Source organism: Varanus komodoensis, unplaced genomic scaffold (genome assembly GCF_004798865.1).
Source record: "Varanus komodoensis strain SLA01 unplaced genomic scaffold, ASM479886v1 scaffold16, whole genome shotgun sequence".
Lineage (NCBI taxonomy): Eukaryota > Metazoa > Chordata > Lepidosauria > Squamata > Varanidae > Varanus > Varanus komodoensis.
The window spans coordinates 20,180,364-20,199,172 of NW_025335468.1; the positions used below are offsets into that span (position 1 = coordinate 20,180,364).

At 42.5% G+C, this 18,809-nt stretch overlaps 1 protein-coding gene across 2 annotated transcripts in view; it reads right to left on the minus strand.

Moving 5' to 3' along the window:
- QSER1 (glutamine and serine rich 1) overlaps positions 1–15,748 on the minus strand; it is a 54,151-nt gene extending 38,403 nt beyond the window's left edge. The window contains exon 1 of one of the 2 annotated variants that reach the window (XM_044425570.1): positions 15,312–15,748. In XM_044425570.1, coding sequence (XP_044281505.1) covers positions 15,312–15,439 — 128 coding nt within the window. In that variant the 5' untranslated portion in view covers positions 15,440–15,748. The remainder of the gene's footprint in view (positions 1–15,311) is intronic. The other variant, XM_044425569.1, reaches the window with a different exon arrangement.
- Positions 15,749–18,809: the final 3,061 nt, after the last annotated feature.

The following is an 18,809-nucleotide window of genomic DNA, read 5'->3' on the forward strand; positions in this document are numbered from 1 at the left end:
AAGCCCAGAGCCATCAAAAGGCATTTCCTCTATTCGCCGATTCATTTCGTTGGGGAAGTTGCAGTTTCGCAACCAGGCATGCCTTCTCAGTGAGACAGCCCCCGCAAACGCTCTCGAGTCCGTATCCACATGGTGGCGTGCTGTGGATAATTGTTGAATGGCAACTTGCATCCCCTCTTTAATGAAGGTTCTGGCAAGGTCCCTTTGTTGCTCAGGCAGGGGAGCGACGGTATTATTCAGCCTCTGCATAATAAAGAATTGATACCTAGTGAGGGTGGCTTCATAGTTGGACATCCGAAGCCGAGTCCTACAGCCGCATAGACCCTGTGCACCACGGTATCAATCTTGCTCCCCTCCTTATTTCTGGGGGTGGTATGGCCTCTAGCTTCCCTGCCCTGAGATGATTCGACCACCACAGAGTTTGGCTTAGGGTGGTGAAGCAGAAAGGGGATGTCGCTCTCTCGGACCCAATACATGGACTCGTATCTTCTCACCGTAGGTTGAGTTTGAGAAGGCAAGTCCCATGGTTGCGTCATCACCTGTCGCAGAGTTGTAATAAGCGGCAAGACGATTGCTGGTGATTGTTCTCCCCGAACAATGTCGTAGAACTTGTCGGTGCTCGGATCTGGCTGATGTTGTGCCTCGATCTCAAGCGACTGAACAAGTCTAGACATAAGCTCCCCGAATGAAATGTGGGGTTCTTCAGGCTACGACAGGCCTTGAGATGTAATCATGCCATCTGGGGAGGTAGAGTCGGCATCCGAGCCTGAGTCGGGTCCAGGATGGTATGGTTCCGATGAGGAGGTCCCTGGCGAAGTGGGACAATCAGGTTCAACATGCCGGGAAGTAGATGGCAGATCCTCATGAACAGAGGGTGGAGAACAATCCCGTGGGTGAGGACGAAATCCAAAAGAATGGTAGTCCTCCCAACACCTCAGGTAGTCATAATAGGGCCGGAACCATCCTTCTTCCCGCCTCTCGTCCATCCGGGTCCGAGGTGGTGGTAATGGAGATGGAGATCAGTCTCTAGTTCTCGCTGTAGGCATAGGAGTCAGGGACCGGGCCCTTGGAGAATCCTGAATCTCCCCATCGGACATCGACTCACAATGCTGCTCTTCGGGCAGTGGAATAGGCATGCCCTGTTGAGGAGTAGATTGCATCGATGACCCCGGAGGAGTAACCTGCATCGCCGCCTGAAGCATCAGTATTGAAGGCGTTGGTACTGAAGCTGCTGTCGGGATCGATGGGGCTGTCGAACCCGAATCCCGATGCCTCTTCTTATGAGGTGGTTTTGCAGCCTTATCTTTCTTCACCTTTTTGTGAGCCGAAGATTGATCCGATCCCCCGTGCTTCCTCTTTTCCCGTTGTTTACGGGGGGGGGGGGGAAGAGGTAACTGAGCCCCAGGGGGGGAATTTCCACTGTCGGATGGTTGCGGCTGCAGCATAGGCAGTGTGGGTGAAGGACGTTGCCTGGACGTGCCCGTGGCAGAGGCTGGGCGTTGAACCGGCTCGGACGAGGCTGAGGCCTTGCGCTTAGCAGATGGAGCATGTGCTGGCCCGGGTTTTCCTGCAGGCTGATCGGATTGCATCAGCGCTTGATCCCAAAGGAGTTTGCGCAGCCGATTCTCCCTATTCTTTCGCATTTGCTTAGTGAAAGCAAGGCAATGATGGCATTTATCAGTCCTGTGCCCCTCGCCGAGGCAGAGGAGGCACAAGTCATGTGGGTCCGCCGGAGACATTTTGGACCCACATTCTGCACATTTGCGGAAGGCCGCTTGCTGCGCCATCACAGAAAAAGAAGAAATAGAATATAGAAAGAGGGAAAAGTAATATATTTTTGTTTTTGGTTTTGTTTTTTTTAATAGGAACAAGTAAAGAGAAAAAGAAGATATAAACTGGAACGAGGGAATAATAACTTGGAATAAGAGTAAGAAGATAAACAGTAAGTAATGAACAATACTGAGTCAAGCGAGAGATGAACAGGCACAAGGCACAGCGAACGGCGGTCGCAAAAGACTGGAGAAAATGGCAGACACTCCACTCTATATATACTACCAAGGGGAGGGGGAGCGGAGTTTTTCCTGCCAAAACCGTTAGCTTTCAATCTTTCCGGCCTAGGCACTGCGCAGGCGCAGCACCCATATGTGTGATACACAGAGGCCACAACGAAGAACATGATGCATTTCTGCCCTGGGGGAATGAAGTGCCACAAGAAAAGAAAGCTTTCAGTTTTTTCTTTGTTTGCACTTCCTTATTTTTGTATGGTTGGTGGATATGTTTCTGTCTTCTTGACTAGGTGTCAAAGGACTGGGAGAAATTATAAGGCAATGAATTACATAGATCATACATTAGTTTAAACTAATCTGATGCTTTCTCATAACCTTTTCCACCTACTGCAGCCAACAGTTTAGCATTTACTGACAAGCTAGCCACTATTCTTATTTCTCTCCCTTCAGCAAAATAGTGAGACCAACATCTAACACATGGAAACAGCTTTATGCTGCAAGTTCATCTGAGAAAAAAGTGATTTGAAAATACTGTCAAATGAAATATGCATTTCCAAAGGATAACAACACATGTATTAGTAATATGTAAGAGGTGTTCTGCAACATTTAAAAAATCCTACATGGATCTAAGTAAGGAGGACCATATTAATGAAAATTTAAGTAGTTTTTCCCAATGTTCTCTTTCCAGAAGTCCTCTTTCTTCTCCATCTGTTACACCAGCCTGGTCAAAGAGAGCAAACAAACATTACCAACAGCTGCATCCTAAAACTATCCAATCACTTTCCTTATAGACAAGATTACATCTGAAAATCAGGGAAAATAGACCAAGTTTTATGCAAGTTTTATAAGATATTCTTCTGGAAACCCACTACTAAAAACTGAAAATGCAAATTAGCAGGAAACTTTTAAATCACAAAGACCATCATTCTGGTTGCCCAGCAGAAATTCTTTGAGTTTGGATAAGAGGACTAAAGGCAACTTTTTTTTTATCAATATTGATAGATTCCTCTCTTTTTTCTGCTCAACATAAATTGGCAAAACCAAAGAGGTTCAGGTCCTTACAGTTCAAGACAGAAGCAAGAAGGATAAAAAACCAATTCAAACCAATTGACTGAATAAACTATATTTTTATTTTATATTTTTAATATGCCAAACATTATTTTATGCCATACACAATATGCTTATGTTCCTAAAGGAATTAACTTTCAATAGATAAAGAGTGTTAATATTGCTTTTTTCAATTATTCTAAGAATTTCCCCCCCCCCCAAGAAAAACTGGAAAAAATGGGTTTCTTTCATGGCTTCAATATTCCCAGCAATTTTACATCTGTACTCCTATCTCTGAACAGATGACATACATATCAAATCACAAATTACTACCATTATAGAAACTCTTCCAAACTGATTGTTCTCATTAATTGGTCAATAGGCTACTTGTAGGAAACAATGCAATCAGCAATAACACTTTCTTCAGACAGGTATACATGACAGCTGCTTTTGAAATTAGTAGATGTAAGTATATCATTATGTTTAATCTATGATATTTCACAGGACCAATTGTTCAAAGAAAAAGGACACCCCAAAAATCCACTAAGCTAGTGCTCTGTATTTACCAAAGGCATTTTCTTGATCTCAGCCATTATTATTACTATGTATCTGAACAACTTAACACTGTTTAGAACACTGTGATTTTCAACTGTTTTACAGTTGGGGACTGGCAAAAATAGGAAAATTATTTTGGGGACCACTGAGACAGAAATAAAAGCATTATATACATATTATAGTATTTTGTGTATTAGTTTTTAAACACAGTACCAAAAAATGAAATGTTTATTCTCTAAAATAACCAGAAACTGAACAGTAAAAAAATGCTAATAAAAGAATAACATATTGAAAATAAACGTAATTGAATACAACTGAAATTTTTAGAGAACAGTATGTAATTCAAATAAGGCTATGGTGTAATATGCTGTTGCTTCTTTTCAAGAATACTTGATCAAAAATTTACAATAGCAAAATACAAAATCAATATAAATTCAATACTATTCTCACAGCAAATACAAATTCAAATACAATATTAACAGCACAGCAATACAAAATCAAATAGTTACTTAATACAATAATATTCAGAAAGTTTAATATAATACAATAAACCACACCCACTGAAACCCCCATAAACTGGCTGAGAAAACTCAGCACAATCCCACCTCAGCGTTTCCCTTCCCAATAGAAAACATAACAGTAAAAGGAGAAGGCCTAGTCTCACGGGGCGGACCCAGAGTGGCACAGCTCCCAGATAGCCCCTTTTGAGCTGTCTCTCTCCTCCCCAACCTCCTTGGCAGAGAGAGCACAGCTAGCCCTGGCAGCCAAAAACCACTGGTTTAGAAGGAATGGCCATCACTTGGCTGTATGTGCTGTAGGCGTTTCTTACTAATAATTATGAGCTTTAAAATTGGTGCTATCAGGAAGCGCTAACTCCCTTCCAGGATCTTTAAGAACTGCAGCGCTGTACCTTTCCCTAAGGTCAAAGATCAAGCAATTCTACCCAATCTACTTATGCCCTTGTCTCCATATTCAAGTTGTTGGTTTGAACCAATTAATCTTTAATTTAATGACTTGGCATTATACTTTAAAGAGTGCCATTACAGATGTGAAGCTCATCTACTCAAGTCTTTATTTAAGAAAATGTCCTCCACCTTCAGGGCCAAAGAGAATAGAAACCTGAAAAAGGTATTTTAATGGTGGCCTCCTATATTTAGGTTCCCATTCCCAGGAGAAACTCACAGGGCAGAAATAGTTAGTGCTAGACCAATTCCATCTTTGTCCAGTCCTTTCATTTCTGCATCACAATTACTTATTAGATTTATATCCTGCCTCTTTTCTGTTTAAAGAACTCAAATCAGCTTAGATCATTCTCCTCCTGCTGCTCTCAACCTTATCCCCATAACCACCACCTGTGAAGTAGGTTGGGCTGAGAATCTGTGACTGGCCCAAAGTCACCCAGTTGGCTCCATGGCTGAGCAGGAATAGAACCCAAATTGCCTGAGTCCCAGTCCAGTGCTCTTAACCATTACACCAGACCAGCTCACCACAGTTGTTCTTTTAAATTTGTGTGGCACTACCTGTTTCTATTATCTCTTGTAAAAATATTCTGTTTTAATGAGTTTTAATCAATTTCTTAAGGGAATGATTCTATGTCCTCTAGACATTACAAGATTGTTTGAATTCCCAATTCTGATGTCAGAAAGCATGGAAAGAACTGTACTGTAGTTCAGAAAATGACCATGGAGAGCAGTTAAAGGGCACAGGGAAGAAACTGGTGAGGCCAGGATAAAAGTACCTGTCAGAATTCTAGGCTCCTTCCCTACACTTCTGAAGCACCCCAGCATGACTGTTGTGTACCAAAAATGAAAAGCAAGGTGGCAAAGATTGACTCCACAACTTCTTCTGCTCTGCATAGGATGCCTATAAGCCTCCCATTTTGGAGGCTTATGGGCAGCTGAACTGGACTGTACTTTTATTATTTCTGTGTTGCATTCTCTGATACATTAGCCACTATGAAAATCACTAGACTGCATTTTTCTCAATAAATAAATATATGAGTTTTCAACTCTTAAAACTTTTACATAAAAACATATTTTGTACCCTTAGAGAGAACGCTATTTAAGCACACTCTTTAAAAACAAATAAATCTACTTTCCTTGTTCGACACAAAATGTGCATCAGATATGAAGATAAGCAATGCATGTATGGATCAAATATTCTGCTTATAAAATACAGTTACAGTGGACACTTAGTTTTTACATAATTTTATTATACCTAAATTCTCTGGCCTGATTCATAAAGAATACTGCTCTACACTAATTAGAGGAAAATAGAGATCTTAAATATTTTACTACTAAACAGCAAGTACTGACTTGCTGACTAGCCCACTAAATATCTACAATGTTACAACATCAATGTTGTTGTACAATGACAACAACATTTCTGTGGAATGAAGCTTTCACTAGCTTTTCTGACAGGATTATTGGGCTACAGTTCAGACAGAAACATTATTTGTCCCCTTCTACTTTTGCTGGTATCAGTATCACTTCAACAATAACTTTCCTTTGCCCCTGTAACTTAAAAAACCCTATTCAATGTCTATAAAAATGGCATCACTGATCTAGATTCTTAATGAGAAATGAACCCAGAAACATAATAAGCATTAGTTGATATGGATTGCTAAAGCTACTCATAATTCATGCCTTCTGTGACAATCTTTGACTTGTTTCTTCCTACTGTATTTTGGGACTGTTTGCACAGCACAACAGCTCACCATGAGCTATTTAACCCATAGTGAGGCTGCAGTGTATTGGTTGCTATTTTGAATACACAAGCCCTCTCAGGGATTATCATGCTGTGTGAACTCAGTGTGCAACGTTAAACAACCTTCACATTATTTTAGGATATAAAGGTTAGTAGTAGGAAAATTGTTTAATCTTTGCATACCTCAGGCTCACCAGGGGGTAGCAAGGGGTATATTGTAACTTTGCACACATGGTCACCACAACATTGTTTAAATAACCCACAATGAGCCTTTAGCTTGTTGCCCAAACCTGGTGATTATAAGAAAACTGCTAAAGCACACATCAGGCAAACTCTAAGTCACATGTGACAGTCACTTTCTCTGAGGTCTATGAAGCTCCATCTACTTTCCCCCATTGGATAGCTGATCAACCAGATCTGGATCAAAAGCACTGAGAGGGGGATGAATGTAAAGCTTTTCCACCCTTCCAACAATTCCAATGCAGACTGTGATTTCCTTGCTGCTAATAGCAATCTAGATCAAAATTACTAGGAAGTCAAGTGATGGTAGTAAGGTTGTTGTGAGAATGCTGCAATTTAACAGAAAGAGACCCAGTTGCTAAGCTCTTGCTGACTTCCTCAGCAGATGAGGAACTTCTCCCTATGCAACATAAGGAATCTTCACAAACTGGGGCAACCTTAAGATCAACTAGTTTGTCATGACCCTAACCATAAAATATTTCTTTTGCAGCAAGGCAGGCTAGGATCCAGAATCTCTAAGATGCTTTTATCTTCCATGGGGAAGCAGACCCCCATATTCCCTCCCTCCCATTAATACAAGGGCTGTGAACAAAATCCACAGAGTCTAGTGCATTCTGAACACCAGACAAATATAGTTCATACAACTGCCACTTGTTCCTTAACCTTCTGCTCTCTCCATACCTCCCATCAATGAATAACAGAATGATCAGGCACTCAGACTTGCACTCTCTATGCCTCATGGCCATGAGGATAACCAGTCCTACAAATTTGTGAATTCAATACAAGAGGTCTTACTGGACTTATACAAACTTTCCACTCATTAAGTGGAAAAACTTCAAGCATTTATAGCATCAACTAGTCAAGCTCCAATATCAGAGTTCTCAACCCATATTACACTTCCTTTTCTCATTAAAAACGAAGAGCTTAGCCCTCTCTTCCATTTAAGTGTTCCAGTTGCAAACAAGAACATCAATGGATCTTTATTCTCTCTTATGTAAAAGAATTTGCTAAATTCTACCTGCCAACAGTTGCTCCTGTTCCTCCTTGGAGCTTCTTGGTGGTACTAGCTCAGCTAACAGCTAAACCATTTGAAATTGTAGCTACTATTGACCTTTGGCTCCTCAACATGAAGGCTGCCTTCATGCCTTCTTAGTTGCCAATTCTTCTACCCCCAGAATGAGTGATTTGTGTGCCCTATGTCATAACCACCCCATCCTTATTTTTCATAAGAAAAGGGCAGTGCTGCACTCAGACTGCTATTTCTTCTTAAGGTTGTCTCCCAATTTAATTTAAACCAAGTCACAGAATTGACAATCTTCCTTTCTCATCACACTTCCCCTACAGATATCGGCAGAGCATTACCATTCTAAATTTCTAGGATGGTACCCTTCAGAAAATCTACTCATGTTTTTGTATGTCACTCTGGTTCCAGAAAAGGCTGGCTGGCGTTTCCACAGTGTCTTGCCAATTAACATGTCAAGTGGTCCTCCTTCAAGTAAAGAACCACTCAGCCAAAGCCAGAGCCTTTTATGTTGGCTTTCTCTCACACATCTCTGCAATCTTGCCATCAGGGCTGAACCATCTACATTTATCAGGCATTACTGCCTAGATATCACAGCTTACACTGGTGCAGCCTTTACACTGACACTAAATGCTTCTTTCTTCAATCCTCATGTGATACCTCTCTCTTCTGTTGCTTTCTAAACAAAAGTGTTATTAGAGGGCTCTGGGTGAGCTTCTGGGTGGTACTGCTGGTGCTCCCATCAAAGTTCAGTGTTGTGTGTGCGTTTTCTTGCAAACCTCAGGGGTGCACGCAAGAGGCTAACCATTTTGGCAGAACTGACAGCTCAAACTCTGAGGATGAGATGTGTACAGGGGAAGTTGCCTATTCTGGTGGGACTCACCACTCAGACTCTGATAGTGAGATGATTGTTGAAATGGACTCAGTTCCAGCTGCAATCTAAATGCCTGCTTATGTGATTGTGCCTGCTATGGGACAGGTTAGTTCAAGGGCAATTGAGGGACTCAGTCAACCTGCCCATGGGAACAGGGAAGAACATCATCTTGAGGGAGGAGATTTACAGATAGGGAATTTATTGGATGGGGAACTCAAGCTGCCTGAGGTAGTGGACCTGATAGTCCCCTGAGGAGAGCCCTTAGTACACACCTGAGTTGAAGTGTGTTATCTCAGGGCTCCTCAGGTAGCAATTATCAGATAAGTGCTATATCCTTGATTAATAGGCAGTAAGTATCTTCTTCAATATTAACCAACACCATTTTCCTCAAGTTGTAGTTCACATCTGTAGTTCATATTAGAGAAAACTGTACTGCTTTAAAACCTGAAGTAGACTTATGTTATTTTTTTTAAAGAGGAAAATTAACTTAGACCTCTTTGTCTAGTAGGTGCTTAATAGCCAAGTCATGCCAGATTCTCCAAATAATTATCATCACTCTCTTTTAACATTGTACTCACCAGTTGTACTGAGTTCGATCAGTCAAAATGGGGGCAATGAAAAAATTAGTGAGGTGTATTAACACACTCAGGGGAACTCTGATGTACATTTAGAAACCCTAAAAGGCAACCTTCCAGAAACCCAAAACAACCCAATAGCTCAATGGGACTTAAACATACTTAGTAGCCATGGAGGCATGAGAATAGAACAAATGTGCAATGTGCTACAAATGTGTGTGACGGTATGGCTGGCCAAATGAAACTCACAGCATGGCTACTAATTGTTCCCTCTAATAGCATATTCAGGCAGACAAGTCTATCAGTTTGGTTGCAAACCAGATCACTCCAAATTAGGGTAGGGAGTCAACAGCTTTATTCTGAAAATATAGAGAATTATGGACATTTTTCTCCTTCTCCCATAATACTAGAACTCAGCGTCATACCATGAAGCTAAGTGGTGGGAGATTCAGGACAGAAAACAACAATTTCTTCACAAAGCACATAAACTATAGCATTCACATCCATGAGATGAAATGATAGCCACCAATTCAGATGGCATAAAAAAGGACTGTAGAAATTCATGGAAGAGAAGCTGCTCAATTACCACTAGTCCTGATAGTTCTATGCTACTTTCCAGTATCAGAGACAGCATACCTATGTGCTAGGAAACTTGGGTGGGAGGGACTTCTGTACTTGTCCCTGCTTGTGATTTCATAGAGTGGCTAGTTTGACCACTGTATGAACAAAAGTGTTGACTACTTGGATTATTGCTCTGATGCAGCATAGCTCTTATACTCTTATATGGACATCTGCTCAGCATATTTATAGGGAACAAAAAAGAGCCAGAGAGTTGTATTCTCATGTGCAGTTTTCCCCCCTTTATGTGTATTTTATATTATTAGGATTTCACTTTTCAATTTTAATTATTTTTGTTATTGTTCCAATGGCATGTTGATTCTGCTGCTATGTGTTGTTGCAAAACCCTTTTGAATAAAAAGTATTCATATAAAAATGGGGTAGTGGTTTCTATGAGCTCAGGGCACTGCTTGGGTTAGCCATGTTGAGTGGGAATGATGGGAGCTGCAGTCCCAATACATCTGGAGGACACCAGATTAGGAAATGACTGCCCTACCAATACATTTTAAATGAATATAGACACACATGCACATATAAGCTGAGCAAGCAATGATATAACCTGCATAGCACTGAGGACATTAAGGTTCAGACATTTAATTCCATGCATTCACTTGGAGAGGAAACTTCTGGGTTCACGCTGAACATAAACTCTTGTCTTTGCTGTGACACTGTGAGGGGTAGGTGGAATGGTGGAGAAGACATGCTGCTGCCCAATCACAACTTGTTAAAATTACGGATTTTCCTATTATCTTCTATGGAGAACACTCTGATCCCAGGAGACACAAACATGGGTGTAATGGGACCTACAAAGGTTTTGTAGACTGTATGAGACTATCAATTACATTCAAAGTTGAAAGACATGGAAATTATTAGTGTGCTAGTTTGTGGAAAGGGAAGGAAAATGCAGGGCAGAAAGAGAGAAGAAATTAGTCAAGGCCATAAATTAGTAAAATATGGGGGTATATAATACATGGATATATTAGTGAAATAAACCCTTCAAGAACCACTTCTTGCCTCCACTAGCAGTAAAATCCTTAGCTTTGAAGCAGGCAGGCAGGCAGACAGTCCCAAACCTGAACTCTCTAATACTCTATATCACAGCAGGGGAAAGCTGCTGGAAGGTCAAGTTCTGTCCCTCTACCCTTCTTCCAAATGTCCTAACATCAACATTACATTCTCCTGTTCTACACTGGCTGGAATCTTAAAAAGTACTTCTCTTTGGGATAGGGATACATTGCAACATTTTTTGCAGAGTCCCATTTGTTCCCTTTAATTGCAAAGCCAATCTTGGGCTTTTTATTTGGAACCAAAAGAGAGAAATCAATGATATCTCTTGATATGTTGGAGAACCTTCAAGATATGGAGAACAATTACGTCCCAGAACAGAAAAAAGGCCCTCAAAAGATTGCTGCTCTATTTTGGAATCTTAGCTACATAAGCACAGTACATAGCTGTAAACCCTCAGTCTGCTAATTTACCATTTATATTCACTCTGTTCTGTTACTCTTGAAGCAAGAAATGTACATACTTTCTGCCCCCACTTCTGTCCCTCGTGTTATCAGGCAGACAATTTAAAGAGGAAGTTATTACACTACTTACCCAGATAGGTGACCTTTTGATCAGGCTACTAGCCAGAAAGACTCTTGAACTCTCCTTCTGGCTTAGGGAAGAATGTGAAATCTCCCTTGATGGTAAAACTTTCTAGTGCCTAACCTCCAGTGAGGGAAATTTCCCTGCTCTTCTCTTGCTCGAAAGAATCACAGGACTGTTTTGATCATGTACTAATATTTATGCATAACTCTTAACTACACCACTTTTTAAGTCCTTATATTTAAATATAGTGTATTGCATCTTGTTTTGTTTTTATAGAATTAGCAATTAGAATTTTGTTTTTATAGAATTATCTATAATCCTATAGCAAGAAAAGCTATAGGATTATAGATATACACACTGAGTACATCCAATGAAATTATGTTTCTCAAGCTAATTTCTTGAGACAGCTGGATGACAGCAACTTGAAGAATGATAGCGAGCTAACCGAGGATGTGCTTATTGAATGAAAATCAATTATTGCTCCTCACTAGAGGTAGTAAAGTAGGTAGTACAATGATGAAAGTTAATATAAGTTAACAGAAGCTGAATGGCATCAATTCCCTTTACACTCCCTTCCATCTCAGAGGACAGGGAAATATTTCCATTGGCATCCTGTCTTAATTTTATGGTAGGCCATTAAAAGTATCACATTAGTCAGTATTGTTCCCCACCCATTGAGAAATGCAAAAGGTACAGTGCCTTGCAGATGTATTTACACCCCCCTCGCCATTTAGCTTGTCCACCCTTACTGGTTGTATAAATATTCACCTTCCCGAGTCAAAACTTAATAGTAGCAACTTTGCCAGTAATTGCAGCTGAAAATCTTCCTGTGTAAATCTCTATCAGGTTTGCTTATCTGGATTCTCCAATGTTTGCCTTTTCTTCCTGGCAAAAACACACTGTCAGGTTGGATGTGGACCACTAATGAACAGCACCTTCCAAGTCTTTCTGCAAACTCTCAGAGAAAAGTCTGGGTTTGAATGGACTATTTTAAGCATTCAGGTTCTTGTTTCTAAAGTAATCAATTGTTGCTTTAGCTGTATGTTTAGGGTCACTGTCCTACTGGAAGATGAGCTTCTACCCTGCTCCCAGGTACCTTGCAGACTTAAACAGATTTTTTTCCCCCTAAAACCGCCCTGTCTTTGGCTCCATCTGTCTTGACCTCAAATCTGATCAGCGACCTAGCCTCTGCAAAATAAAAGCATCCTGATGCCTCCACCACCATCATGCTTCATCATGGGGATGATGTTTTCAGGGCAAATAGACACAGCTGGCTTTGTGCCACACATAGTGTTCTGAAGCAAGGCCAAAAAGTTGAATTTTGGTTTCAGCAAGACAGAGAACCTTTTTCCACATGTTTGCTGACCCTTCATCACGTCTTCCAAATGTTCTTTGATACTGACTGGTTTCAGCAATGGCTTTCTTCTCAACAGTCTTTAATAAAACCCAGCTTTGTGGTAGATCTCAGTGATAGCCATCTCATCAGCAGTTTCTCCCATCTCAGCTGCAGATCTCTCTGGTTCCTTTAGAGGTGGTTAGTTCAACTGGAATAATATAGTTCAATATATATAGGAATAATATAGTTCAACTGTCTCTCAAAAACTTGCACATTGAGTTTTTGAAACAGTTGAACTATATTATTCCTATTTTGTAGTAACAGATTTAATGGTGCTCCAGGGGAAATTTATAGCTTGGATATATTTTTATAACCCAACCCTGATTGGTTGTTCTTCACAACTTTACCCTGAAGTTTTTTTGATAGCCCCTTGAACTACTTGATGCTGTTTATTTAGATATGCCCTCCAACAAACTCTGGGTCTCCCAGAAACAGGTGTATTTTATCTGTGACCCTGTGGTACTAAAAGTGCACACAGGTGGGATCCATTCAACTACTTAACAATACTCTAAAAGCAGTTGGTTGTATCAGAGCATATTTAGGCATGTCACAGCAAAGGGGGGGTTAAAAACTTATGCAACCAATAAGTGCCAGATTTTTTTTTACTTAACTTTTATGTCACAATAAAAATATTTTGTACCTTAACATCATTGGCATCTTGTGTACATCAAGTGCTAACAATGACAATTCAATCTATTTCAATTCTAGGTTATAACACAACAAAATGGGGAAAAGGCAAGATAAGAACCTTGTATGATTTCCTGTTTTTCCTTGTGATGCTCTTTTCTACTTTAACCTTCACCCTACCAACTTGCATGTGTGTTTCTGTCTTTCATACAACTTGATCCCCATTTTTCAACCTGTTCCCAATTAAGTTTGTTTCTTGCCTTGGATTGTTTGTGTTTTGCTAGACTATAGTGAGTTTGGGCATAAAATTCTATCTGTGGAGACTAGTTAGTAAAAAAGAATTAGGGGAAGACAGAGCAAGGCAAACTGTCCTCCCACCCCAATAAGTGTGTGTGTGTGTGCGTGTGTGTTACCCACAGGTTGAGATCCTACCAAGAAATCAAAGCAAGTTTAATCCCTACTGGCAGTCAGGTCCATTTTTGTTTCATACTAACACTCATGTAGATTTGGGGTTCAGTGTGATTTATTGGTAACAATTTTCAAAAATCCTTAATTGTAAAAAAATCTTAGCAGATTCTTCATTAAATTTTTGCTGTGCATATATTTTAAAAGTTATGTAATAAGACAGGTAGTATTTTAGCATTTACAAGTTTTAAGAACCAGCTTTGCCTTTAGATCTGAGCAAGTATCTTCTACAAAGTACAAAGCAGCAGTAGGGAACATGTGGCCCTCTGCCTATTGTTGGATTGCAGCTTCCAACATCTGTTACCACTGTCTATGCTGGCTGTGGCTGATGGGAGCTGCACTCTAAGAATATTCAAATAGGCACACACTCTCCACCCTGGTATAGTGTCCCATTCAATATTTCATGTTCTATCCTAGCAATCCCTGGGAGCTGAATACTCTTGGACAACTTTCAGCTTTAATTAATCTATAGAACTTAAGCATTTATAACCTGAAGCTCCTGAAGCTCTACCCTCAGTATAACAACTGAAAGCATAATAAAATCCAAATGATGCAAGGATGCTGGGAAGCATTGTGATGAGCTCAAAACAGTCTCTGGTGGTTTAAGATGAGATCACCAAGAGGTGGCAATGCCCATTCCCGACTACCAGCAGAACTGCCTGGCAGTTTTGTGCGTCAACCTCCAAGGCACACAGGGTATTGTTCTTTACCCTCCAGGTCCTGCCATTAACAAATTGCACCACACCTTCTTTTTAAAGCCTCACTTCAACGTGTTTCTGTTCGTGATGACTGATACAGCAGGGGCAGAAGCCTCCCCTCATTCCCCCAGAGACCTCAAAAACGAAGAAGTTGATACAGTATGCTGGGCTTCCCCTAGGCAACGTAAGAAGTAAACATGAACTCTTGAACCCGGACCGCCTGGCGAACGCACACCTTAGGAGCAGGAGAAAATAGCACAGCAACTTTCCCCGCTCATACCCGTCTCTTGGTGGAGAAGGCATTCATGGGGCTGGAATAAAATACTGCTCGCTCCTGCCACGCTAAAGCCTTACTTCGTGGCGGAGGAGAGGAAAGAAAAATGCCCCAGTCGCAGAGAGCGAGCGAGCGAGCGCGCGCGCAAGAAGCGTGGCTTAGAGTTACACAGTAGTCCAATGTCTCACACTCACACAGTATCTCACACTCCTCGGCCTTCGCTACCTCCTAAAACAACGTTTTTTGCCCCCTCTCCTGCCTTTACTGCCCCCTCATTCTCCTCACAGCCTTCCTGACCACATCACCCACCCCACTGTTCCGCCCTACGGCGACAGGGCTCACTGGGGCCCTAGTGCTCCCCTACTGGCGGGCCCAAGGCTAAAGACGCGTCTCTCTCGCCCTCCCCACCCCCAGGAGGCTTCCCTTCTCCGCCCCGCACGGCGCCCTGCGGAAGGAAAGCCGCCCCCCCGCCTCGAGGAAGGCGACGGCGCCCCGAACATGCCCCGCGGGTGCGAAGGGAAACCAAGGCCTCGTCTCAATCCCCGGCCTTTCCTGGCGCAGCCCCCCTTCCTCTCTCCCGCGCAGAAAGAGTGGCGGGAGGACGGACCCTCCTTACCTGGGTTTGAGGCTGCCGGCGCCCCGTTCGTAGGCCCAGGCGGTGGTGGGTTGCGAGGACGCCGCGGCGGCGACCGAAGCCAGCGGATCCGGGTAGCTGGGGGCTGGTGGGTAGTTCCTGTCCATCATCGGAGCGGGAAAGGAGGGGACGCCGGGGCTCCGCTTAGGGCCTGAGCACGCGAGAGGAGAAGGGAACGGGGGAGGGTGGCGGCAGCAAGGACCGAGCAGGGTGGGAGCGGCTCCCCCTTCCCGCTCACAGGAGGAGGGCAGCAATAGTGGCGGCGGCGGCGGCGGCCACCCCCCCACCCGGTCCTCCCCTCAATTTCCGCTGCGAGGGGCGGGAGCGCGGTTTGGAATCAGGGGAGCTGGAGCTGCGTACGGCAACCGAGTTGGCAGCGGGGGCTGCAGGCAGCCTAGCTGGAGACCCATCTCCGCTGGCGGCGGCTTTCCAGGATGCCCCTCCCACCCCTCCACAGTTTACTGGGGCTGATGGGCTCCAGGGCACGGGAAGCGGCAGCAGCGGTTGCTGTTGCTCTTCCTGCCGCTGCTGACGCTCAGGAGCGAGAAGAGAAGGCAGCCTGACCTCCAGCGCATAACTAGGAAAGAAACCGAGCTGGAATGCAGACGTTAAGAAAGAGAGCTTGCCTAAATTACTTCGGTAGCGGGGGAACGAAATATTTGGAGTTTCTGCCCCTTCTTGAAGTTTCCATCTGCTCGCATTCTAATGACGAATGTGGACGAAATGCTTTGACGGAATTCCGTGGTGTTTTGTTGTTGTCTAGCGGGGAATGCTTTTACACCTGCGTCTGTGCTTGTGCGTGTGCGTGTGCGCGCGCAGGTGAAATGCTTTCCATGAGTGAGCTAAAAAATGTAACGTGTGAATTGACCTTCGTGACTGTGCAGACCCTTCGACTTCGCAAGTCATATGCTGTGGCAGCTTCTCCGCTGCAGGCTTCTTGCTATGCTATTCTACTATTCAACTTGTATATCAAAGGGCTTTGAAGTGTCCCTATACTCATGCAAACAGTAATGTCACACACTAGTGTACAATGCAGCGTGACTAAGAGCTCTAGGGTTGTTTGTTTCTGGACAATCGGTGAAATGTCTCAAAATGTCACATACACATAAATGGTTGGGTAGAAAAGTGATGTACTACTTCACACTGCAGGTGGGCAAATGAAACTCATAACGATGTATCCTCAAGACTGTTCATGCAATACCTACTCACTTATGAAGGCCCAAGCAATATATTTATGTGCATGTGGAAGTAACCACTGCAAATTTCTGTGACTGGACTGCGCTTTTGTTTTTGTAATCTGATGCTACTCACATGCTTTTTGTAAGATCTAGCCTGATGAAGAGTTCATTTTCGTGGAATTTTAGTTGGAAATAGCATTATGGCCTTTGAATTTATTTATTGCATAGTCTGGGTTTTTGTAAGGAATGGAGCAGTTTATTGATGCAGGCAAGCCATAATAAATTGTCACCTGTACCTTGAGGGCTACTGTGTCATGAGCTTTCTACACAGCAAGCATTTCTGTGTAAGAAATAAAACAAACTTCATTGAGACTGACACACATGATGGTTGCACTCAAAGTTGCATCTACAAGCACCAAGAAGGTCATTGATCTTTGTAGCCCAGTCCTAATTGTTGTTATTACCTTGCATTTATATCCTTTTTTCCTCCTGTGAGGAACACAAGGTGACTTACATAGTTCCATTTTATCCTCACAGCGACAACCGTGTAAGTTAGACTGAGAATGAATGACTGGCCCAAAGTATGCTTCATGACCGAGTGGAAACTAGAATCTGGACCCAGCCCAACACTTGAACTACCACACCATCCATACATCTCTGCTTATGTGTGTATTGTATATGTTTCAACAAAATCACGTACAATCACCATGCATGGTAATAAGTATGTTGTGTGTAATTTCTGGCATAGAAAAACCATACCATTGTATATTCAGGTACATTCTTGAACACAACAGGTACAACATTCTTGCCCCATGTAGTATGATGCATATTACAAACAATATATCTGAAAGATTGTTCAGTCACATGCAGCACCTGGGGTAAAGCACTGCCACTGTATGCTGCAAAGAAAATGTAATGATGAGGTTTCACAGGGCAAAGATTAACATAGGAGAAGTGTAGCTAATGAGTACTGGATGGCTATAGGAAAATGCAGAGCCCCAGGTCTGACCTTGGAGTTGCGCTCTGAAATTGAATGAGGATGAGCACCCTCCCTTGCAACTGGTGTTTGTGGCTCTGAAGTTGCAAGTGTGACTTTGGGCAGGGAGGGTAGGAATGGATTTCCACCTGGATAAATACAATCCAGTAGTGCCTCAGTTTATGAGCTGGGCTGAAAGAGGCCAACATCATTCATCTAAAGAGTTTGGAATAGATACCAAAGACACTGAAATTAACAATAGTAAATAGGCATCAAACTTTCAGCACCATCCAGTGTAGCTGCATATATCTTCTGAACTCAGTAAATCACATTTCAGTAGATGCCTGTGATCCTTCAATTTTGGAAGGTTAAAAGTAGCTGGCACTGGATGGCACTGGAAGTCATCTTTGATAGCAATGTCATTGGTCTGTAGGAAACAGGCAGAGAAAGGACTGGGATTATCTGTAGTGATCCTGCTGACTGCATCTATGTGTATATTATTTGTTTCCAATATGTACTGTTCCAATCTAATTCCAGAGTAGTGAGCAATAAAATACAAAAGAATAAAACATATTAAAATTGTTTTTCAAAACAGTTCCAATACAAACCATGGTCTGTCAGTCAAGGAAGACTTCTTAAAATATATTTTCAGGAAGTGCCAAAAATAGCACAATAGTGGTGCTTCTTCATCCTTCACATTCTGTATCTTCCACATTTCAGTGATAGCAATGGAAGCAGCACACTAAAGGCTCTTCAGGTCGATTTCAGTCAAGCTATAGGTCTGTCTGGAACCACCTGGATCATGCTATCTGATGACCTCAGTAATTGGGTGGGTTGGTAAGGGAGAAGTTGTTCTCTCAGGTATTCTGCTCCCAATCTGTTTACACCAGTGCACACACCTTAAAGCTGATCTGGTAGTGAATAGGCTTCCAGTGCAGTTCTCTCAGCACAGGAGCTCTATGTTCAAAAGGGACAACTGACAACAGCTAAGCTAATGCATTCTGCGCTAGCTCCCATTTCTGGACCAGTCTTAAGGCAGCTTGGCACAGAGTATATTGCAGTAATCTACACAAGCTATCCCTCTCCCAGAAAGACTGTAGCTGGCAACCCAGCCAAATGTGTTAAAGGTACTCTGAACCACCTTGGCCACTTGGGCTTCCAGTGGCAGTGATGGATTTAGGAACACCTCCAAACTAGAAACCTTACCCCCTCTAGAACAGGCAATGAGCCTGGACTAAGAAAGCACTCACTCTCAGGGCTTCTGTCTTGCCAGGATTCGGCTTCATCACAGAGCTCAGCCTGTGCTCAGGCCATCACAGGGAGACA